This window comes from Erpetoichthys calabaricus, chromosome 12, assembly GCF_900747795.2.
Source record: "Erpetoichthys calabaricus chromosome 12, fErpCal1.3, whole genome shotgun sequence".
In the NCBI taxonomy this organism is placed as follows: domain Eukaryota; kingdom Metazoa; phylum Chordata; class Cladistia; order Polypteriformes; family Polypteridae; genus Erpetoichthys; species Erpetoichthys calabaricus.
The window spans coordinates 27,861,462-27,887,325 of record NC_041405.2 but is presented as its reverse complement, the minus strand read 5'-3'; the positions used below and the strand labels follow the sequence as shown (position 1 = coordinate 27,887,325).

General features: G+C 37.3%; 1 protein-coding gene across 1 annotated transcript; it reads right to left on the bottom strand.

Annotated features, from left to right (window-relative positions):
• Window positions 1-5,338: 5,338 nt before the first annotated feature.
• pdap1a (pdgfa associated protein 1a) lies at window positions 5,339-25,863 on the bottom strand. The gene is made up of 6 exons (XM_028815271.2): window positions 25,693-25,863; window positions 17,817-17,899; window positions 17,597-17,668; window positions 13,893-14,014; window positions 7,690-7,841; window positions 5,339-7,576 (listed from the first exon to the last, which is right to left on the bottom strand). The coding sequence occupies exons 1-6, from the start codon at window positions 25,703-25,705 to the stop codon at window positions 7,542-7,544; spliced, it is 477 nt and encodes a 158-aa protein (XP_028671104.1). The 5' UTR covers window positions 25,706-25,863; the 3' UTR covers window positions 5,339-7,541.
• Window position 25,864: the final 1 nt, after the last annotated feature.

Sequence of the window (25,864 nt, the reverse complement as noted above, 5' to 3'; positions counted from 1 at the left end):
AATCAAAATTAAAGATCTAAATAATTCAACTAACATAAATCTATTTACATCTTTCCCTGTCTTCCCAGTTCCTTTACTAAATTTTCACCAGTCACATCTGCATTTGTTAACAACCTGCTTCCTAAGATGAGGCCGACTACTTGTGTAGTGGACCGCCTCCCCAATACATTTCTTAAATCCTGCCTTCATGCTATAATCCGGATCGTTACAACAATAATAAATACATCCCTTGACACCAGCTTTGTGCCAGCCACTTTTAAAACCAATTCTGTAACATCAATGTTAAAAATTGTCTGGTCTTGGCACTGACAATCTTAATTTTCAGCCTCCCTCTCACTTACCTTTTCTGTCAAAGGTTCTCGAGTGTGTTGTAGCCTCCCACCTCACTAATTACTTAACTTCTAATAACTTGGTGGAACCCTTTCAAGTCTGGTTTCAGAGCACAGCACAGCTGAGAAACTTCCTGCTCTGTTTCGGGTAACTAATGATATGCTGGTCTGTCCAGATTCTGCAGCCATAATCAAATTAATTCTGTTAGTCTCCAGTGCAGGATTTTGACACCATCAGACATGACATTCTACTGTCCAGAATGGAGAGCATACTCGGTATCTCTGGCACTGCCTTTCACTGGTTCAAATCCTATCTGACTGATAGGCAAGAGTTTGTTAGTCTTAGCAAGAGCAGGTCAGAGAAGGACTTCCTCAGGGCTCTGTATTCGGCCCTCAGCTCTTCTGCATCTATATCCTTCCCCTTGGCCATATTATTCATAGTTATGGACCAAGTTATTTTTATGAAGATGATACTCAACTCTATTTCAATATTAACAAGTGAACTTCATCACTTCATTAAAACTTGGATAAAGCAGAACTGTTTAAAATTAAAATTACAACAAAACATAACTCCCATAAACAGGCACTGAAGCGCAATTTAAGAAAATTAGCTCCTTTTCAGTCACTCTTGCCGATGATCTCATTATACCTTCTAATGCAAGGAATTTTGGTGCCATTTTTGATTCCTCCATTTCTTACTCCACTCACATAAACCACATTAAGAAACTTTCTTACTTTCACCTCTGTATAACATCCCGTGTTTGCTCATTCCGCTCCTTTTCTAAGGCTGTGAAACTCGTCCCTGCTTTTATCATATCGCACATTGATTACTGTAACTCCCTACTGGCAGGTGCCCCTTCATATCTTGTATCAAAACTCCAGTTGATCCCAAACTCTGCTGCAAGAGTCCTTACATGAACCAGCAAAGCTGAGCACTTCACACCCATCCTACTTTGCCTTCACTGGCACCCCGTGTCTTTCAGGATCGAGTACAAAATTCACCCAACTACAGTACATAGGTAACGGGGCTTTCAGCCATATAGCGCCCAGACTTTGGAATGACCTGCCAAAATTAATGAGATCAGCTGAGTGTACTCATTTTTTTTAAAGAAACACTTAAAACTCATCTGTTCAGGAAGGCTTTTAGCTTAAGCAGACATTCTGCCCCTCCTTTCAGTTTACCTCTTTGTTCACTGCTCAGCATAATTTGTGTGTTATATCAAATTATGTGATTTGTTAAGGATTTTCTTATTGAACTCAGTATTTTACTCTATTTTTTTCTTAATTCTGTTTAATGCTTTGTATACCCTGTATTTATCTGTTTAATGTGTATACATAAAACATTCTATCCAACGTTACATATATGCTGCTGTTTAAATAGACGTCTTGAGCATTCGAAAGGTGCTATATAAATAAAATGTATTATAATCATATGTCATCTAAACTTGGAACAATGATAGCTAACAGATTGGGGCACAAAGGAAAATTGATTCCAGGGTTATGCATCATAAAATGTCTTGGTTATACAGTGGGGCAAAAAAGTATTTAGTCAGCCACCAATTGTGCAAGTTCTCCCACTTAAAAAGATGAGAGAGGCCTGTAATTTTCATCATAGGTATACCTCAACTATGAGAGACAAAATGAGAAAAAAAAAGCCCAGAAAATCACATTGTCTAATTTTTGAAGAATTTATTTGCAAATTATGGTGGAAAAAAAGGTATTTGGTCAATAACAAAAGTTCATCTCATTACTTTGTTACATACCCTTTGTTGGCAATGACAGAGGTCAAACGTTTTCTGAAAGTCTTCACAAGGTTTTCACACACTGTTGCTGGTATTTTGGCCCATTCCTCCATGCAGATCTCCTCTAGAGCAGTGATGTTTTGGGGCTGTCGCTGGGCAACACAGACTTTCAACTCCCTCCAAAGATTTTCTATGGGGTTGAGATCTGGAAACTGGCTAGGCCACTCCAGGACCTTGAAATGCTTCTTACGAAGCGACTCCTTCGTTACCCGGGCGGTGTGTTTGGGATCATTGTCATGCTGAAAGACTCGGTCACGTTTCATCTTCAATGCCCTTGCTGATGGAAGGAGGTTTTCACTCAAAATCTGACGATACATGGCCCCATTCATTCTTTCCTTTACACGGATCAGTCGTCCTGGTCCCTTTGCAGAAAAACAGCCCCAAAGCATGATGTTTCCACCCGCATGCTTTACAGTAGGTATGGTGTTCTTTGAATGCAACTCGGCATTCTTTCTCCTCCAAACACGAGTAAAATTTTTTTTTATCTGACCATATGACATTCTCCCAATCCTCTTCTGGATCATCCAAATGCTCTCTAGCAAACTTCAGACAGGCCTGCACATGTACTGGGTTAAGCAGGGGGACACGTCTGACACTGCAGGATTTGAGTCCCTGGCGGTGTAGTGTGTTATTGATGGTAGCCTTTGTTACTCTGGTCCCAGCTCTCTGCAGGTCATTCACTAGGTCACCCCGTGTGGTTCTGGGATTTTGCTCACCGTTCTTGTGATCATTTTGACCCCACGGGGTGAGATCTTGTGTGGAGCCCCAGATCGAGGGAGATTATCAGTGGTTTTGTATGTCTTCCATTTTCTAATAATTGCTCCCACAGTTGATTTCTTCACACCAAGCTGCTTACCTATTGCAGATTCAGTCTCCCCAGCCTGGTGCAGGTGTACAATTTTGTTTCTGGTGTCCTTTGACAGCTCTTTGGTCTTGGCCATGGTGGAGTTTGGAGTGTGACTGTTTGAGGTTGTGGACAGGTGTCTTTTATATTGATAACAAGTTCAAACAGGTGCTATTAATACAGGTCATGAGTGGAGGACAGAGGACCCTCTTACAGAAGAAGTTACAGGCCTGTGAGAGCCAGAAATCTTGCTTGTTTGTAGGTGACCAAATACTTATTTTCCACCATAATTTGCAAATAAATTCTTTAAAAATCAGACAATGTGATTTTCTGGATTTTTTTCTCATTTTGTCTCTCATAGTTGAGGTATACCCTATGATGAAAATTACAGGCCTCTCATCTTTTTAAGTGGGAGAACTTGCACAATTGGTGGCTGACTAAATACTTTTTTGCCCCACTGTATACTATAAATTCCAGTTATTTGGAGAGAAATCCTAAAACACTTCAGATAATATTGGCATGAAACAAATGTTTTTATTCATATACAGACTTTTTCAGAAAAAAAAAATTAAAGTGTTATACTCACCACTCTTCCTTTACTACACAAGCAGAATAATAGATATTTATTTTTGGGTATTAACTTAGACACAATAAAGCCAAAAACTCCTTAGGGCATAAAGGGGTATGGTTAAATTTAACACCCGACAATTCAAATCAGCACTAAAATTCTGCTGCTCCTAACAACATCAGTCACAGTAAGAAACCAGGAGCAGATTATTTGTAATAAAAAAAAAAAAATCTATGGGACAATTATTATATAAACATGTAATAAGTAGATGAAAGAGTAGGGCACAGTAAGTTTGTTCCCTTTCTATTCTGAAGAGGTGACTTGTCTAACTTACCATGAGGTGCCAACTATTCCCTCGATTAGACAGACTAAATTAGGACTCTGAATGAACAACTAGTTTGCATGTTATGACTATTACTTTGAACACCCTGGAACACAGATTTTTCTTAACATATGTTTACAATTCAGAGGGAAACAAATAATCAATTCATTCTATTAATGTACTGACCTGTTCCAAAAGAACAAACTTAATTACAAGAGTATTATCTGGAATAGGGGTGGGCAATGTCTGTCCTGGAGGGCTGCACGTTTCTGCTCCAACCCAGTTTCTTAATGAGAAGTCAGTTATTGCTGATGAAGCCCTTATTGCTTAAGTGACATTTTGATGCTTCATTTTTGTGGTCTCTCTTATTAAGGTTCCCCACCCTTAATTGCTTATTTCAATCTTAAACAGCTGCATTCAGTGTTTTAATGGCTCCTTATTAGAATTAAGATTTAAATGACAAAGCAGCCAGACGTTCTCCATCTAGCTTGCTTCCATTTATATCTGTGTGTGTGTTCATTCTGCACTGTTTGAATTAACAAAAAACTTATTGAAAAATGTGACAGACTGAAAATTATATGTGTTAGGCTCAAAAATCATTTGGATGATATCCTTGGAAAGGAAAAAATCTACGATATAAGAACCTTACATTGCAGAGTAACAAGCCGTAAGATTAAATAAGGTCCAAGATTGGGAAGGATTGGGTTTCTAATTAAGAAACTGGGTTGGAATGAAAACCTGTAGCAACTGTGGCTCTGCAGGACCGACATTGCCCACCCCTGGTCTGGAAGACTGAAGACTGCACTAAAATATGAGAAAATTTCTCACCTCACATAGAGGACAGAATGTCAAAAATATGGGAATGACAGAACCATAAGACGTGCACAAGTATAAGCAAAACCTTTCAAAACTTTACAGAAAAATATTTACTTTCACAAATTGAAGCGTCAAGATAAATAGTGCATTTACTTGCATGTTGTACCACATAGTAAGTGGTAGCATCAAATGACTCAATGAATTTAACATTTTAAATGAAAATTATAATTGTCATACTTTTTTGATTTGGTATATAATTATCTTGTGCATGTGTCATTTTTAGCAAGAGTTCACTAAACCTGACTAGAAAAACAAGCTTGCACATTAGTTAAAAAAATATCCTTTGCAGTAAGCTTTCAAGGTGAATATACTGTATTCAAGGAGAAACACAGCAAACAAGTCTTATTTCTGGACAGCAATAAAACTTTCTCCATAAGCAAATGACAGGAGTAAGACATATATCATTATGTTACTTTTTAAATTTATTGTCTTTTTTATTGTACAATGTCAGAACAAATAAAAATGCTTTAACACTAAGGAATGGAGCTTGTGATCACAATCTGAGGTAGGCATCATTAGTCAGGCAACATAAAGAAAAGATGTATATTTGAACCAGATTACCACCAATCTACTTTGCAATAGTCACTGCAAATGTGTTTTTGTTTTTTTAAATATTACAAAGTGGAAACAAAGCATTAATATGTAAATACTGCCTTCTGTTCCTGCTTAATGTGCTGCCACCTGGGGGACTGATAGCTATTTTAGAAGAGGAACCTAGAAATTAGAATGAGACTTGTCTTTAAAATATTGCAGAAGATTTCAAAAATGCCTTAAAATACTTCAGTTCTGAAATGCACTCTTCAAAGAAACACTAAAGCTTTCTCAAGTGAATATAACCACCACAACAATTCACTGAAACCAATCATCATTGCAATGGTGTACACACATCATATAAAAAAAATGGCTGTTCCACAACCCAACTGCAGCATTATAAGAATACAGCATCATTTAGCAGCTCCCTAATAGTTTAAACGGGCTTGTCAGTTATTTCCCTCACAACAAACAAGGTACAAGTCACAATCATGTAAGGCTTACAGTCACTCAGTATATGTCTTCCAGGCTTAAATATCTAGCTGGTGATCGCTTCATGTAACATAATGTAACATTACGAACAAATGTAGTGCCCTCAAATTCTAAATTGTGATGCATGGACAACAAATCCATTTAACATTTTTAATGAACTTTTTATACTTATCTTGCAATTAAAAATCACACCCTGTGGCCTGAATATGGCATGAAAAAGTCTATGGCAATTTCACATCACTGAAAGTGATCTCTAAAAACAAAACGTTTCTTCAGACTGTTAAAAAAATAACATATCTTCACCTAAAAATAAAACATATTTCAAAGTCTAGGTCACCGTTAGTAAACAAAACAATAGTTAATCAGGTGCAACCATGGTGATTTAAAGGCTAAAATGTCTGAAAAGGAAATGTGTCTAATTTTTTCAATAACCATTTTATGCTCTAAATCAAGGGTTCCCAAAGTGGTCGATATTGACCCCCTGGGGTCGATTTGAACTTTCTAGGGGTCGATAGTTTCAATGAAAAAATTTGGGGGTCAACGACAGCAAAAATAGACCCCCTTACTACTGCTATTTGTTTGTTACTTCAAAATATCTATGATTCCAATAGGTACCTAATTAAGAAGTAAAATCATTTAAAAAAAACACATTACATACCAAATTTGCGAACGAAAAGGTAAAATGTGTCATTAAAAGAGTCACACGTAAGAATGCATGAAAATACATGTAGCACAAACATGTCTGTTCATTGTCTTATCGAACATATCAAAGCAAGTGCGGATATGAAAAACCATTGCATGTAATTAGGAGGTCGACGGTTTTAAAAGTTTTTGGTAAAGGGGTCTGCGGCTGAAAAAAGTTTGGGAACCCTTGCTCTAAATTAACTATTTTTAACCCACTGCCTTCCATGAACGTAAATCAAATGGAACATATGCAACCATCTCAACAAACACAGAATTAACTGCATGTGACAGACCTGTTGTCACATTTTTTGGCAATGAAAAGCACACACAGCAATGAATTAGGGGCCACTAGAAATGTATATTACTAGGACAGACATAAATGGAGACCTCCAGTAAAAACAAAAGTGGTCACACATTCCAATCAAAAGGAGAAAAGGAATGCCTAGGTTTTTTTTTTTTAAAGACCAAAGTTCACCAACATACAGAACAACAAGCCTGATCCACTTTGTTTCAGCAACCTAAGGAATGTTTGTTTAGGCACCTTCTTAGCTATTCAGACTAAATGGCAAATTTAAGCACATAATAAAGAACACAATACAAATATACACAAAACTATGTTTTAATAAGAAGCTACACCAGATCCAGAGGGGAAATTTTATGCTAAGGAAATTAATCTTGCATCTTATTTTTTTTAATAATGGCATTTAAAACCCCACCTAACAGTAGATATTTTAAGAAATGCAAAACCTTTACTGTAGTGTAGCTGATGCCATGAACTTTTTGCAGTAAGTTTTTTCGTAGAGTGACACGCCTCACTTTCTATGAAAATGATGCACCTTTTAAATGGGGAATGGTGTTATACATATAAATACCATCCCTCTAAGAGATAACAGGTAAAACTTTATTAATTTTACTATTGCCAATGAACAAAAATCAGTAGTGGAACTGAACAATGGGGGGGGTGGATTCTGAAAAAAAAACATACAGACAACAGGGAGTCCTTTCATATTCAGTCAAACATCCCATTCTACAGTTCCCACTCAACTCCGCCATCATTCAGATTATTGTTCCAACTCCTGGATTTGCCAATGAATTAACGCTTTCCTCTTGCCTCTGCCTCTTCTTTTACTAAAGATAAAATAACAAATAAATACATATGAATATTAGCAAAGACTTTAGCAACACCTGAGTTCACAAACTGCTTGCAAAGGTCCCATCAGTCTAGAATTACCACCACTCACCTTTTCTTAGTTCTTCCCGCTTGCGTGCTGCTTCCTCTCTCTGTTTCTTCACAAGTGCCAGACGGGCCAAGTCTGCTCGTGCCTGCTCAGTCTTTCCTTCTAGATGCAATTTCATATAGCGCTCTTTGGCTTGTTGCTTTTCTATCTCCTCTCTAATGTGATAACAGAAAATGTAAAGTGTTTAAAAACTTTTTTTTTTTTTTTAAAAGTATAAAAGTCTAAAGAAAAGCAATTTAAAAGGTAGCAATTATAGGAAATTTTAAACGAGCAAATTTTTTTGTATTAGACTTGAAATATACGATGTAGTCCAAACTAAATTACTGGTCTAATATACACTGCTCAAAAAATTAAGGGAACACTTAAATCACACATCAGAACTCGATGAATGAAATATTCAAGTAGAAAACCTTTACTGAGTAATACTATGCAATTCGTTGAGAGTAATGTAACAGTAGTCAATGGAAACCCAAATCACCAACTCACTGAGGGCCGGAAAGTCAAAAACTTAACACAGGCAGATCGAACTTGTGGGAATTTCATCATGACATTTCATAATGGGACTCAGTAGTATGCATTATATTGTAGATACCTTTGCAAAAATGAATTGGTGAACTGAAAAGTGAATACACAAATTTGAAGGAAAAAAAGTTCAACATATGGATAATATATTAATTACCTATAACAAACTTGGGCAAAAATTACTACCATTTTGCAAAAAAACAAACAAAAAACCTAACAAGAGGCACAGGGGTCCCAAGCCCACAGATGATCACTCAAGGATTCTTTTGTCAGAAATGTGACACTAAAAACTTCAACATACAAGATTATTAGAAAACATTACAGGTTGGATGAGGGAGGTGGTGTTGGCAGGGAGGAACTCAGTCTGAACTCCCTCATAATACAAATCCAAAGGGTGGCTGCCAGCATTATCCATAATAAGCAACACTTTGAAGTCCATGCCTAAGTCGTGGAGGTATTCCTTGGCTTGAGGGATGAAGCACTGGTGAAACCAGTTTGAAGCAAGGACTTTGGTAATCCAGGCTTTAAGGTTGTGCATCCAGAAGACAGGCACCAGGTTTTTATTTTTGTTTTTAAGGGCCCTAGGGTTCGCTGATTTGTAGAGGAGGCTAGGTTTCATCATGTAACCAGCAGCATGGCCACACATAGTAAGTGTCACTCTGTCCTTCTGTGCCTTAAACCCTGAAGCTTTGGCTTCGTCCTTTATGATGTAAGTTCCGGACGGCATCATCTTCCAGAACAAGCCAGACTCATCCATTTTAAAAACTTGTTTGGGCGTGTATCCCTTCTCCTCTATGATGTGCCTAAATGTCTTGGGGTACTTCTCTGCGGCTTCTTTGTCAGCAGACGCTGCCTCTCCATGTAGAGAGATGCATTGAATATTAAATCGTTTCTGAAAACGATCAAACCATCCCTTACTGGCTTGAAAATCTTCAGGCTCCGGTGCTGTTGATGGTCCTGGTTGTGGTTCTTTGGTACCTTCTACATTGTCACCTGTAGCGAACTGCTGGTACAATTTCCCTTCTTTCTCACAGATGTTACCAACCAAGGGGATGTTCCTCCTGCAGTCGGTGATCCATAATGCCAAGTCAGATTCCATCCTGACGATATTTTTATTCCTTACGGTGGTTACCTTTTTGGCTCGCAAAAACTTACAGATATGGCACTCCGGATCGCTGCCTCGTTCTTCTTTATGTAGCGCACGGTGCTTTCATTAATGCCATAGTGGCGTGCTACTGCAGCATAACTTTTTAGTTCCTGGAGCAAATCCAGTAGTGTTTTAAACTTCTTCTGGCGCTTAGGCTCAGTGCCAGAAGCCTTAGGAGGTGCAGGGCGTTTCAGCGGCATCTTGTGTGTTTAAGAATAACAAAATGAATACAATAACAAAATGGAAAACACAAGGACACTCAGCTGGAGACACGTCACAAGGCGGCAGTCAATCAGCAGCAAGGAGAAATGAATAACGTTCTCGGATTGGCTACTTTCAACATTCCAAACCGCGTCTCCCTCAGCAGTGGAAAACACGGACAATCACCTGGAGACGCGTCACAGGGCAACAGTCAATCAGCAGCAAGGAGAAATGAATAACACTCTCGGATTGGCTACTTTCACCATCCCAAACCACGTTTCCCTCAGCGGTTGTTTCCTGTTCTTTCTTCAGCACATTATTGACACAAAAAAAGCCATAAAAAATTGCAGAAGATATTTACGCTTTCCGCTAACATTTAATAGTTAGGTTCCAAGGAAAAATCCACGAACGACCGAGTCCATGAACCCTGAACCGAGTTTTCGCGGGAGTCTACTGTAATTCAAATTCAGTAGAACTATGTACTGATATTTATAAAAAAAAAAAAGAAAAATGAATCAGATAAATTAATAAAAATTAATTCATTATGCGTATGAAACCTAATGGACAACCATAAATATAACCTATGAACAGTCTGCTCAAAATGCTTTGAGTGGAATTATCACCGACAGATCTGCATGTAGAAATCTGTGGGCATGAGAGAGGAGTCTTGTGACAAGACCCTCTCAAAAAACATAAGTGGATTTTGGAAAACACGTAAGAAGTGGGATGTATTGGAAAGCTTCCTTTCATTTTAGCATTCTGCATTTCTCTAAAAAGATTCAATCTTTATCACATGCATGAAAAAGAAATGACTAATTAACCGCAATATAAACAAGTGTAGCTTTCCATTTAACCCTATAACCTAATGGGTAGATTACACTGATGTTAACATAATCTTACCATGTAGTCTCAAACATAAAAATGAAATTTAAGTCCATGAAATAAAATGACCAGTGGCACTGGCCTAATATAATCACTAAATTTAAGGAAAAAGTATAAATGTCTTTTTTAACATTTAACCACAATTAATCGTTTATTGTATCCAGTTCTTCATTTGTAAAGAACATAATATCTCCATAAGTGACAGGCAGACTTTAGCGTGTTAGAAAAATGAATGTGAAGAGTGCAATCAGTCAAGTCACAGATGGAGGTTGGCAACAGAATAGCAGATCTTTAACACTAGAATTACCAGAGCCTACGAAAAAACTCGTAAATCCGTCCCACCTTAAATCGCGTCTTAAATCCGTTTGCATGTCTCTGCCAGAGTCTTTTGTCATCTAAATGTGCTGATAAACAAAAGCTACTAGCAGCCAGCTATTCCATCCCCCCACCGACTTAGAATGAACTTCTCCTAGCTCATGCCTTGCCTTGATTTGATTATTTGGGATTGAAGTGGAGTTTTAGAGTGGAAATAATTCGAGCGTTATTTGGAATACACGCATTTCATGTGTGTTCCGTTTCTACAGTATAGTAGTCTGTGCAAACACATTTTTAAAACAGAAACGTTTTTCATATTCTAATAGTAAATGACAAAATGTAGGCATAAACTATATAACGTATGAAGCCTGAAGTCCATATATCAAAGAAACACTTTCACAAAAGGTACAAAGAAGAGAACACGTGCGCTTTTATTCAAAAATATAACTGCACAAAAAAAAAAAAAAAAAGCCGCGTTAGCATGCCACATTGACACTCTTGCTGCATCCGCCGCGGTGGCGTAATGGTATCAGTTCCTGACTGGGAATCAGAGGGTGGTGAGTTCGATCCCGCACGGCTCCACTTCGAGAAATGAACTGCTCTTATTCTTACAATTTTAGAATAACAACATAAATTTGATTTCAGTTTGTAACAGCCGGTGTAACTTATGATACTGGTACAGGTTCGATGCATACTAACGCCCCCCCCCCCCTCCCCCCAAAGGGTTCTGACACATAAACGCTGGCGAAGCTGCCTTCTTCGTATCTCACCGTCACTTGATTTTCTTTTTATTCAGTGTTATTGAGTGTTCCTGCCAGTCCCCACATGTTGCTGTATGCTGTTTCTTTTGTACTCCAGGACATGCAGAGGAGAGAATGATTTCACATTATTTATGCTGTTTTCACATAAAATTTTCACACCTGATCTGACGCTGTTCGTTTTCAAACAATATTGCATTAGTGCGATGAAGTTTTCATATATATTGTCTCTTTCAGGTGTGTAATAGAAACCACAGCATAGAGAGAAGTGAGTACATTGCTTCTTACAGGAAAAGGTGATGGAAAAAGTGCATTGGTACGAGAATGCAGTCACGAGTATACTGCAGAGCTATAGCGCGTCTTTATGTGAAAACAGCATAAATAATGTGAAATCATTCTCTCCTCTGCATGTCCTGGAGTACAAAAGAAACAGCATACAGCAACATGTGGGGACTGGCAGGAACACTCAATAACACTGAATAAAAAGAAAATCAAGTGACGGTGAGATACGAAGAAGGCAGCTTCGCCAGCGTTTGTGTGTCAGAACCCTTTGGGGGGGGGGAGGAGGGGGGCGTTAGTATGCATCGACTGCTAGAATGAAAAGTGAATTTAAAAAAAAAAAAAAAAGCTAACCTTTACCAGTATCATAAGTTACACCGGCTGTTACAGACTGAAATCAAATTTATGTTGTTATTCTAAAATTGTAAGAATAAGAGCAGTTCATTTCTCGAAGTGGAGCCGTGCGGGATCGAACTCACCACCCTCTGATTCCCAGTCAGGAACTGATACCATTACGCCACCGCGGCGGATGCAGCAAGAGTGTCAATGTGGCATGCTAACGTGGCTTTTTTTTTTTTTGTGCAGTTATATTTTTGAATAAAAGCGCACGTGTTCTCTTATTTGTACCTTTTGTGAAAGTGTTTCTTTGATATATGGACTTCAGGCTTCATACGTTACATAGTTTATGCCTACATTTTGTCATTTACTATTAGAATATGAAAAACGTTTCTGTTTTAAAAATGTGTTTGCACAGACTTCTATACTGTAGAAACGGAACACACATGAAATGCGTGTATTCCAAATAACGCTCGAATTATTTCCACTCTAAAACTCCACTTCAATCCCAAATAATCAAATCAAGGCAAGGCATGAGCTAGGAGAAGTTCATTCTAAGTCGGTGGGGGGATGGAATAGCTGGCTGCTAGTAGCTTTTGTTTATCAGCACATTTAGATGACAAAAGACTCTGGCGGAGATGTGCAAACGGATTTAAGACGCGATTTAAGGTGGGACGGATTTACGAGTTTTTTCGTAGGCTCTGGTAATTCTAGTGTTAAGCACAAGTCTTAATGTAAGCCCGTTTCAGGAGGAGTTGTAACTTTTAATTAAATCAACCTTTAACAATACACTTGAAGTCTAGAGTTGTAGTCCTGTTGCTGTGTAGACCATTTAATTACATATTGCCACGTTTGTGTCTCCTGTGCTATGACAATATAAGGAACACTGCAGTTGTTGGATTATTAGTTATGTTTAGCCTATAATGTTTGCCCCTACCACACCAATATTTACGACAAATTGGCATTTATGTTTATTTGCTTTTAATTTGTTCATCCTTTACCTTCACTACCATCCTACCCATGCTTTCAGTAAATGAATGGATGGATACGAAGACAAGAATTTGCTTTTCACTGAAGCAAAGTTCATGTTTAACAGGTAACGGAATTTCCATACCAGTGCTGCCCAGTGACTTTAAGCCACAATAAACTTGTAGCTATTGTACTGTATATTTCACACAGACACAATAATCTATTAAAGAATATTTATGAAATTTGGGCTTGTAATATAACTTTACGATATCAACAAAAAAGGCTTTGCAACTAGCTATATTACTTAAAATTCTTTAGGATTAATTCTTTACAGAATTCTGATTACAGTTTGAATAGCCATCACCAGGCTTGCATAATTTCACTAATCCATTGAGAATGGAGACAGCGAAGCACATTTTTATATAATTATACTTGAACAATTTCTACGTGATAGGAATTTGAAATTACCTTCTAAGCAAATTTATTATAATGATGAGCTGAGGCTTCTTTTAGGATTGCTTACTGACTTTTGCCATATGATAGCATAATAGGCTACAGAAACTGGATTAAGCATATTTGATAAATGCTGTAATATTACGGCTAAAGGTTCAGATGTAAGATGACTAGGACTAAACTGTGTAAAGAATGTCCCAAATAAAAATGGTCAATCACTTCTCTTAAAAAAAAAAAAAAATGGGGGGGTGTTACTAAGAACCAATTTCAACAAATGTAAAAAGACCTACACAGTACACGGAACATTGGGAGACTTGGAAAACTAATATTGTCAGTTTTATTACCTCTCTCGACGCGAGAGTTCACGGGGTGCACTTAAATCCACTTCAGCTACTTTCTTGCTCTTCTGAGATGCTCTGTTTGGATTCTCAATCTCAATTAAACCTTCCACTCCCTTCTTCTTTCTCTAAAGAGAAGGAAATTTAAAAAAAATACAATAATTGAAAGAATTAATATATGAATTTAAGAAATTACCACATTATCAACAATGCCTCAGCAGTTGTAATTGCTGAAAGACGAATGTTCAACTGCATGGTTTTATTTAATATAAATTTAAAAATCACCAGCTATTAAAAGTTTCTTATTAAACTTATTGATAACTAAAGAAAAAACAAACACTTGATATGAATTCTTTATCATTACAGTGCACATATATGTTGGCTAGAATTAGTTGCATTTCACTAATGCTTCCAACTACTATAATGCACATTACAAATTGCCTGTCTCTAAGATGAGTTTTCTAGGTACTCTAAATTTCCTCATCTTTTTTCCAGTGAATCCTATTTTCCAAATCTTAAAAACTTTACCCTACATGGCCTTGTGTTTGATTTCTGATGCAGTGCCCAACTTAGGTATTTGCTTGTTCACACATAGCAGAGTGATACAGCAATTTTCCAGGCTAAGAGCACTTATGTTAATCTCTTCTCCCAGGAAGTAGGCTGATGATCCTTAAACATGTGCTACATGTCTGTGAAAATCAACTGCAGGTCCAAAAATCTCTGAAAAGAAACTAAAAGACTGAGCAGAAATAGTCAAGTGTAATGTTTGCTATTTTTTTTATAATGCAGTTAATTGTATATCTTGATATATATCTCTTTATCAATCATCAGTGTTTAATGGAAATTGAACATAACAGAATGAATGCATAGCAGCAAGGATAGAAAGACAGGTTATTCTATGTCCATTTAAAGAAATCTGCAGTAGAATGCTTTTTCATTATATTTGCAATGAACATCATACACCAAGCTCTAACCAGACCCTCAGCCGGCGCACTGTATCATTCCTTTCACTTTTGGAATACTGCATGTGAAGGAGGCATTGAATAGCATCAAGTGGCAAGTGAAGCTAACTTTTTCTCCTTGGCTTACTCCACTTTTCAAGAGCTAATCTAAGAAAGCAAGCAAGAATTGCTAAATAAACAAGACAGACTACAATTTGGAACATCACAAATGAGCCATGATGCCATTACTCTTTGCTTCTTTACCTGGCAGCTCTCCGACTTTACTCATATGTATGCCAAAACAGAAATTCCCTGAAATGACTATGTCTCGCCCAGGCATTCTTGATACAGCTTTGCACTCAACTCTGAACTTTTCCAATAAATGCCTGGGATAGACTACATGTATGAAAGTGATTCATGAGAAATACTCCTGATTTTCCTTCTCACAGTGGTCACATCACTGCTGCTACCCCATTTGTAAAAGTTTGTAAAAGTGACCATGTTATTGTAGGGTAATTCTGTTGAATGCACAACTTCTAGCAATCACAGTAGCTATCATACATCCTTCAGAAACTTAACAGAAGCTGTGAGTTTAATCAAATTGTTTTACAATAAGGTAATGGCACTTTATAGCAGCAATTTCAGTTCTGCTGCATTTATATTTAAACCGAACAGCAGCTTATTGTGAATATATAGCAGTCAAAAAACTGCATGGAAACGTAACCATGTACATCTGAACATAATTCTATTGATAATTATAAAATTTTGGGGAAAAAAAGCAGTTTAACCATCATTTATTTTACATCATTAGTTAGCCTATTCTGCTACCAAAGCTTTTAAGTCAAGTGGCTTTGCTCCATACAGAATACAGCAGCACAAAATAATCCCTACGACTTTGGTGCAACATATACATAAAAACAGGACAAGTGCGAGACAGGTAAAGAACCATACTACAATATAAATAGACAGATAAATTGGAAGTAAATAAATAGTAATAATTTGAAATGTACATAATAACTAATAAAAAAAATCAACAGTAGTAACAACTGTAACAAATGTACTGCATATAAATAAGCTACTACAAGCAGATGAGGGCATAGAGGCAGCACAAAGTTTGACTGCCAAAGGGGTGGAGGCTGTTCTAGAACAAATTTGGATGCCACAGTACTTTCTGCCAGGCGAAAGTAGGACAAAGAGTGGGAGAGGTGAAAGCGGCCCTTCATAATGCATTGCTTTATAAAGATGTTTTAATGGAGGGCAGAGAGGTCCCAATGATCATTTCTGTTGTGTGCACTATCCATTGCAAGACCTTATGGATGGACAGACAGTGCAGTTTTCCAACCACACAATGATGCAGCTAGTCAGAACTCTCAATGATGTCACTGTAGAATGTGGTGAGAAAAGGGGGAGGTAGGCCTACCTTCTTCAGCCGCTGACAAAAGTAAAGACGCTACTGCACCTTCTTGACTTGGACAATTAACACTACCTTCATAGTAAGTTCAGCTGCCAGGAGCACTGAAAGGAAGCTGAATAACTTTGAAAAGGCATAAAACTTGCTCCAAATTATTACAATTTCTTATTTGGCCAACATCTTTATCCATGAAGACTTACAACATTTGAGATACAATTGGGACACATTTCTTTTTGTTGTTCCAAGTGGAGCACAGGCAAGGGAATTGACTTGCTCATGGTCACACAGTGTAGGTAGAGGGATTTGAAAACACACACTCAAAAGACTGAAGTCCAAATATTTTTCATAGGTGTTGTTAGTCCAAGAGAACAGCAGATGGTACAAAATGTATAATATCTTTCAGAGCTGGGAGCTAAACATTACCATTTGTTGGGAATTTAACCTATAGTGCCAGCCTACTTCATTGGAAGGCATGGTTGTACAACTGTGACAATAAAGTAAAAGTTCCTTCTCAACACTGATCAATCTTTATTGTAAGTAAATAATGGAAGATGTAGCTCTGTCCAGGAATGGTTCCCATGACAACATCACACCAAAATTCTACCTACAGTAAACCTTTGTTGTGTTAGTTAAAAACTTCAATAAATTATCTAATTCTATTATTTTTCTCCCTGTCATTTTCCATAGATACATCCATGACAGTTCCAGACTGTGTATTATTTTACCCTGTCTCCTGCATACCCTTGCATCCAGTTTTGGTATCCCTCTCTGCCTTTCTCCTGGCATCTCCATCACTAATACTATTCCTTAATACACTGTTTACCTCCCGACCCCCCCTCCCCCATACGTGTCAAAACCACTAACAATACCAACCTAATCAAAAGTAAGATTTATTTTTTAAGATATGCAAGAAGGATGATTTTTCATGGGGGTTCTTATTGTCTCAAAAAATCTATTATTGAACACTGAGTACCTAAAGCATAATTTCATAAAGCAATATGGGGTTTTCTGTTGTTTAGACTGCAAAAGGTTTTAGTGTGTATTTTGCTTTGGCTGAAACAAGGGAGAAAATATAAAATGAGGAGAGCATATTAAAGGTACAAAAATGGGCAAGATTAATCTGACAAAATACACTTTTATGAAGAAGAATGTTGACTGAGTAGACTGATGGTATAGACAATTTATATTGTAGAACCGAAAAGTGAAGACTCACAACAAAAGATTCCACACATTACTAATGTATATTATAGAACTGAAAAGTACAGACTCTCAAAAGATCCCACATAAGAATATTAATTAACACTATATAGCAGTTATTTTAAACGAATTACACTTTGCTGCCTTTATTTAATACTCACATCACACTCTTCCTCACTGCTTTCATCTTCAGAGTCAGATTCACTTTCTGGAGCAGCACCACCATTTTCCTCCTAAAAAACAAAATGCACAAAATTATGACTACAAAAGCACTGTGACTACTAATGACTTTCTCTCATAAAAACCATGATGTACAATTTTTATTGCTGGTAGACATAAGCAAATGGTGCGCTTTTTAATTATCTTTAGAAACATACTTACCTTCTCTCGTTCTGCTTTCATTTGTCGGTCAATCTCTTCTGGATTAGTAAACTGCTTCCCCCGGCCTTTATATCCTTTCTTACCTAAAGCAAGATGAACAAATATTAATGTCCATAACTTAGGCTGTCCTGAAAGCATATGTCTTAGCCAGCTGATCCAAACTACTTGTAGAACTCTTCTGGTTTAAATGAGTAATTGCTTTTTTTGACTAGACTGGTGTCTTCATCCAAACAGCACATTTGTTCCACTTCATTCCTGCTATACCAGCCATAGAACCTAGAAATCTATTCAGGGATACTTCTCATGCCACTTCATTTTAGTGGATGATGGTATCAGTGTAACAATCTTGCAGGCGTGGCACTCTCATCACAAAATGTCTCCATAGCAATTTGGTAATACAAACTCAGGTCATCAGCCTGCAAGAGTGCAAAAAGCAACAATCTTAGCCAGCTGGCCCAAAGGAGAACTCTGTCGGCTCAAGTAACTGCTGTGGCTTCTGACAGTGAGGAAACCTTTTGCTCAACAGAAAGCTCACTGTACTTGAGCTCTACGCTAATGGATCTTCTTACTGTAAAAAAAAGTATATTACTCACTTTAGGCAATTCACACAACGGTACCCCAAAAAGGGGTTTATACAGTGGTGTGAAAAACTATTTGCCCCCTTCCTGATTTCTTATTCTTTTGCATGTTTGTCACACAAAATGTTTCTGATCATCAAACACATTTAACCATTAGTCAAATATAACACAAGTAAACACAAAATGCAGTTTTTAAATGATGGTTTTTATTATTTAGGGAGAAAAAAAATCCAAACAATGGCCCTGTGTGAAAAATTAATTGCCCCCCTTGTTAAAAAATAACCTAACTGTGGTGTATCATACCTGAGTTCAATTTCCGTAGCCATCCCCAGGCCTGATTACTGCCACACCTGTTTCAATCAAGAAATCACTTAAATAGGAGCTGCCTGACACAGAGAAGTAGACCAAAAGCACCTCAAAAGCTAGACATCATGCCAAGATCCAAAGAAATTCAGGAACAAATGAGAACAGAAGTAATTGAGATCTATCAGTCTGGTAAAGGTTATAAAGCCATTTCTAAAGCTTTGGGACTCCAGCGAACCACAGTGAGAGCCATTATCCACAAATGGCAAAAACATGGAACAGTGGTGAACCTTCCCAGGAGTGGCCGGCCGACCAAAATTACCCCAAGAGCGCAGAGACGACTCATCCGAGAGGTCACAAAAGACCCCAGGACAACGTCTAAAGAACTGCAGGCCTCACTTGCCTCAATTAAGGTCAGTGTTCACGACTCCACCATAAGAAAGAGACTGGGCAAAAACGGCCTGCATGGCAGATTTCCAAGACGCAAACCACTGTTAAGCAAAAAGAACATTAGGGCTCGTCTCAATTTTGCTAAGAAACATCTCAATGATTGCCAAGACTTTTGGGAAAATACCTTGTGAACTGATGAGTCAAAACTTGAACTTTTTGGAAGGCAAATGTCCTGTTACATCTGGCGTAAAAGGAACACAGCATTTCAGAAAAAGAACATCATACCAACAGTAAAATATGGTGGTGGTAGTGTGATGGTCTGGGGTTGTTTTGCTGCTTCAGGACCTGGAAGGCTTGCTGTGATAGATGGAACCATGAATTCTACTGTCTACCAAAAAATCCTGAAGGAGAATGTCCGGCCATCTGTTCGTCAACTCAAGCTGAAGCGATCTTGGGTGCTGCAACAGGACAATGACCCAAAACACACCAGCAAATCCACCTCTGAATGGCTGAAGAAAAACAAAATGAAGACTTTGGAGTGGCCTAGTCAAAGTCCTGACCTGAATCCAATTGAGATGCTATGGCATGACCTTAAAAAGGCGGTTCATGCTAGAAAACCCTCAAATAAAGCTGAATTACAACAATTTTGCAAAGATGAGTGGGCCAAAATTCCTCCAGAGCGCTGTAATAGACTCATTGCAAGTTATCGCAAACGCTTGATTGCAGTTATTGCTGCTAAGGGTGGCCCAACCAGTTATTAGGTTCAGGGGGCAATTACTTTTTCACACAGGGCCATGCAGGTTTGGATTTTTTTTTCTCCCTAAATAATAAAAACCACCATTTACAAACTGCATTTTGTGTTTACTTGTGTTATATTTGACTAATGGTTAAATGTGTTTGATGATCAGAAACATTTTGTGTGACAAACATGCAAAAGAATAAGAAATCAGGAAGGGGGCAAATAGTTTTTCACACCACTGTATACTTCAAGGTGCCATTCACAAATAAATACTGGTACACTCCAAGACTAATTATAAATTGATGAAGCAGCTGCAGTTATGTAAGCTTTATAAAGCACTCAGTTTCAGGTCATCCCTGGCTAATAATTACCAGAATTGACAGAAATTAAAAAATTGCATTTACAAACAACAAAAGGATAATCTACATTTGTGAAGCTCACTCCTAAAAACAGGTTGAGAAGCAAAATAGAGTGAGAGAGTTTGGGCATCTAGTGAGGATGTACCTGGAGAATGCCCTACACAGGGGAAATACAAGTACCGTAATCACAATTCAGAATAGGAATTCCAGAAAAAGTAGCTGGTAATAAGGAAAGCCTGGTAAGCAATGCTTCCTTTATGTCACAAAATGACGATGGGGATTTAGAACAGGGGTGGGCAATGTTGGTCCTGGAGGACTGCAGGTTTTTGTTCCAACCTAGGACCTTAATGAGAAGTCAATCATTGCTGAGGAAGCACTTATTGCTTAAGTCACATTTTCATGCTTCATTTTAGTGGTCTTGCTTGTTACGATTCCCCAACCTTAATTGCTTATTCCAGTCTTATTCAGCTGCATACACTGTTTTAATGGCTCCTTATTAGCAATAAGAGGCAAACAACAAAGGAGCCAGAAATTCTCCATCTAACTTGTTTCCACTTACACCTATGTGGATTCATCATGCACTACTTGGTTTAATAAAACACTTAATAGAAAAATGGGACAGACTGAAAATTATCCAATTTAGGTTTTAAATCATTTGGATGATATTCTTGGAAAGGAAAAAAAATCTACGATATAAGATGATTATATTGCAGACTAACGAGCCATAATATTAAAAAGGTCTGAGATTGGCAAGGATTGGTTTCAAAATAAGCAATTGAGTTAGAATAAAAATTTGCAGCCACTGCAGCCCTCCAGGACAAAATGCCAACCCTTGATTCTCTAAGTCTATAGCTAAACACATATCTCTCTAATATAAAAAAAAAAAAAAAAAAAAAAATCTTGGAAGGAGACGAGATGCGATTTTCTCGGAGAGACACTTATACATCCCGCGAGAAAGAGATTTAACCATGCCTGGGGCTGGAAATAAAGGACAAAGAGTAGATGACAAAGTAGAATGTCGTAAAGAATTCTAAAATGTTGGCGCAGTACACATGCAGAGCAAGTCAGAGATAATGGAAGTATGAAAATTTGAAAGTCTCAGAAAAAAAAAAAAAAAAAAAAAAAAAAAGGATAGTAAAGATTGCATTGGCTCAAACAAATGGAAATTATTACTCTGTGAAATAACGAAACAGCAAAAAGAGATTGAATATATTGTTTGGATTTAAACTTTAAGACTTGTAGATCATCTAATTCGTGTTGCCAGCGAGAATTAAAAGATTCCAAAAACATTAGCGTGGTATGAAGTCCCGTGAGACAGAGACTTTTAACATGAGATTCTTTCAAGTCACGCCCTACTTACAACTATTTTCAAACAAAACCACGGTCATCTAACCTCAGTCGTGTGAATGCTTTTGTCAGACACAGTTCCTGTGCTCTCAACTCTTAGATCTAGATGACACGTCAACGACAAAGCGAAGAAGAAAGAGCATGGACAAACATTCGAAAAAGTTTTAATTACTAGAGAGAAAAACGATATTCACTCACAGGCAGTTATATGTTGCATTGTCATGATGCAAGTCCAAAAACAGAATCAAAATTCAAACCAATCTTGAAGAAAATTTAGTTCCAAATATTGTTTTTACTGAAGTTTTAAAGTAAAAGTGAAAATAATGCATATGTAACAATTCCCATGAAAATAATCTCTTTAAATTGTATATCCGGCAAACAAAACCTGGGGGGTTGACTTTTTATCAGAGCAGACTACGTAAACTGATATCGAAAAACAACTTTGAACTCATCCCTAATTTAAGCACAATGCCTTTTCTGACGGTGAATTCAGGACCATTAGCTTTTGCCAAAATAACTACAGGCCTGAAGATCACTAGTCTTCTTCCAACTGTAGCGTAATGGAGGTTTAAGATTTTAGAACTACTACCTGTAGACATTTCCAGACTGACAAAATTACCATAAATATTTGAGAATACATTTTAATTAGAGCATGGCATGCCACTGCAGTCTATATGCCAAGCCCTATGCTGTAATGATGAAACAAGACTCAAAAGGGGGACAGCACACTCAGATCTACACTGTTTTTTAACTAAAGTATTAAGACATATCACTTCAATCAAATAAATTGGACTAGAAACTGTGGAAGAGGTACTGAAGATTACACTTAAGAGGAGAATGCTCCATGTGGAGTAAGGTGGAGTGGAGTCACTTTGAGGTTCTGTCCCAAGTCAGTTTTTTCTCATTTATATTAATTATACACATTTTGGTATTGTTAGTAAACTTGGAAATTTGCAGAGGATGCTAAAATTGGAGGAATGGAAGAAACTGATGAGGCAGCAAAAGCTATTCAAAAACACTTGGACAAGCTTCAAAACTGGGTAAACAATTGTAAAAGCTGTTTAATGCTACACACGGGGAAAGGGAATTTCAATTCTAAATACAAGACAGGAGACACTGTCCTAAAAGGTAGGAGCCTCTGAAAAGGATTTATGGGTGTATGTTAACAAATCATTTTCATCATCTAAGCAATACACAGAATCTATTAAAAGGGAAAATAAAATGTTATATCATAAAAATATTGAATATAAATTGAGGGAGGTTATGCTTAGACTTATAATGCAAAAGACAAACCTTGTGTCATATTGCGTGCAGTTCTGGTCACAACGTTACAAGAAAGACATCACAGCACTTGAAGCTGTGCACAGGATGGCAACCTGGGCAACACCAGCACTTAAGAACATGTTGTACTTGAACAGACATCGAGATTCAAGATAGTTTAGTCTTGAGCAAAGTAGACTGTGTGGGGACCTAATCTAGATCTTCAAAGTCCTTAAAGGCATTGATAAAATAGATCCAGAGGAATTCCTTTCAACTTAATGATGAATGTAATACTTGAGGACTCAAGAGGAAATTACTGGGCAGTGCATCAAGGACTTAATGCCAGAAAGCACATCTTTAGACAAAGCGTTGTGGGAATCTGGAAGAAACCACCAAGATATGTAGCTGAAGCAGAAACCATAACATCCTTTAAGACGAATCAGGATGAGATATTGGGACAGCTTAGCCATTAGCTAAATAAGTAAGCCTGAGGGACGGAATGGTCTCCTCCTTTATCAGAATTCTTTTGTTTAATGCTATGTTGCACATAAAATAAAAACCAATACATTTTAACAAATGGACTCAAGATCCCATTGACTTATTATCATAAAGATCTGATCAAACTCGACGTCTATAATATGCAAGTAATCACACAATGCAGAAGAGGCCATGTTTCTCAAAATAGTCATGCTAAAATTTTGTTTTAATACTCTTCGATCCCTTTAAATTACACATGCTATGTGGTTTGTGTTTCTTGAGGGCACTCCAAGGAACAACCATAGTAGTACATCTAAAGAATGGAGGTCTACTTAGTACATCACCTAAGCAAATAAACAAACAATTGCAAAAGCCTAATTTCACATACACTTTTTTATTTACTATGCAGACAAAATGAAGAATCAAACAGCAAAGACAAAAAAAACAAAAAAAAAAAACTTTAAAGGTTATTATGCAAAGGGGATGAAACTCTCAGTATGGTAAGTCTGCATATATTGTATAGAAATGCTGAATCGAGACAAATTGTTCCTATTTAATTCTGTTTTGCTTCAGAATTCACTTTATCGGATTTCCTTTATACAATACCACGTAAATATCTTATCTTCAGTATTGCTAAAACTTCCTACAACATTGTTTTGAGATTCAGTCAAAAACTGCCAGAACATAAATACTGACATTTTGCTTTACAAGACAATAAAACAAGCTTTAGTAAATAAGAAATAAACACAAGACCAAATGACATATTGTGATAGCTTATCACGCGATGAGCTTTAGATAGGGGGAGAAAAACAGACAGTCCAGCTGGTTGTTTCATTTTTGTCCACTAATAGTTGAAAAAAAAGGTAAAACTTTTTACTAACAAAACGAAAACAAAATAAAAAACACTTTAAAACAATTTAATGGTGCGATAAACATTTCGGCAATCCTCCGAATACCGGTCCCAAATTATTTAACAACTGTTTTCCTATTGAGTGGACAATATTTAGGAGCGGGGGCAATAAGGTTAGTTATTAACGACCGGGGTAGCGGTCGTTGTTGGCTGGAGGTCGTGCAGAGACGTGATGCTCCAACATTGGAACGCATCATCAGTGCTCATGTTTTACCGGGGACAACAGTCGTTACCAACGCATGGAGAGGGTATCAGAATGTTGGGCTGATGAATAACGGCATTTACCAACATGCTGTCATTGTTCATGCCGAAAAGTTTGTAGATCCAGTACACGAGGAAATTCATACGGAGACTATAGAAGGGTTGTGGATGCTGGCGAAGCGGAAGCTGCGCTACCAAAGCGGTACAAGCCGTGGACTGTTCGCCAGTTACTTGTCGACCTTTCAGTGGCGCAACTGCCACAAACGCAATCTTTTCGGCAATTATATGCATTTGCTCAGCGATAACTACAACATTTAGTTCGGAGGATTGCCAACATTTCATATGCATAAGTTAAAAAAAAAAACAAAAAAACGATAAAGAATAGAAAAACGTTCCGTATTAAAAGTGAAGAACACTACTCGTAGAAAGATATGCCAATAAAAATAAGTCATAAAAGAGGGGACTCCTAAAACGCAAAATTTACAACACGTATTACTTTAGAAATAGTTTAGTTTTTCATTAATCCAATTGTTTAATGATGAGAAGCGACCTACACTTAAAGTGAAAAATTAGGTAAAGACAAAACAAAAAAGGAAAACGCTTTAAGCGAGTTACGCTTGGAAGTTTACATTCATTGTAATCTGCTGTAAATAAATTCATCCAGTAAAACAATATCTGAAAACAACTACGCTCAACCATAAATATTGGTAGTCAAAACCCATTCCAGTAACGAATACAACTCTGGAACCAGAGCAAGTCCACTGCGAGGTACACTTGAACTTAAGCCTCAAATGTGTCTAACTGATCAAACCTGATCAAAATTACATTAACGTTATATATACATATCAAGTATGTAACGGGTGTGCAAATACAATTAGTCAACATATTGATTCAACTAAGTTAGGCAAGCAGCCGCAGATCGTGGCGATTACATTTACACTTCAGACATACGTAGCGGGAAAATATAGTCCGCTAGTCAAAATTCGAATATCCCGTTGGAAAATGTGAAGTTATTCTTTAATTACATTAATCTGTACGTATCATCTACCACATGCTTGCAAAGGCATATTGAAATAATTTTCATAATATCACCGACTTCAAAGTAAACAGTAAACCTTCACAAGCCCCCACACCAAAAAAAAAATTAAAAAAATACACCTCCAGTGTTCCAAAATTCCTTAAGTTTCTTGCATAACAACAGGTCTAATATGTGCATACAATTACGCGGCTACTCCGCAACGTTTCGGTTATTTTTTCCAAATATTTTTTATCATATTATGGATTCATATGCTCTAACTTAAATGCGACTTACCTCCTCTAGGCATGTCTTTTCTTATAAACGGGGTACTATATAGTTATAATATTAAATCTAAACTAAATGATATGTTTATAAAAATACAGGACACCTCAGGCCTGGTTATCCGCTTGCCAGCCGCCTTTCCAACACACATTCACACCACTACAATTCGCAACCCGCGACCGCG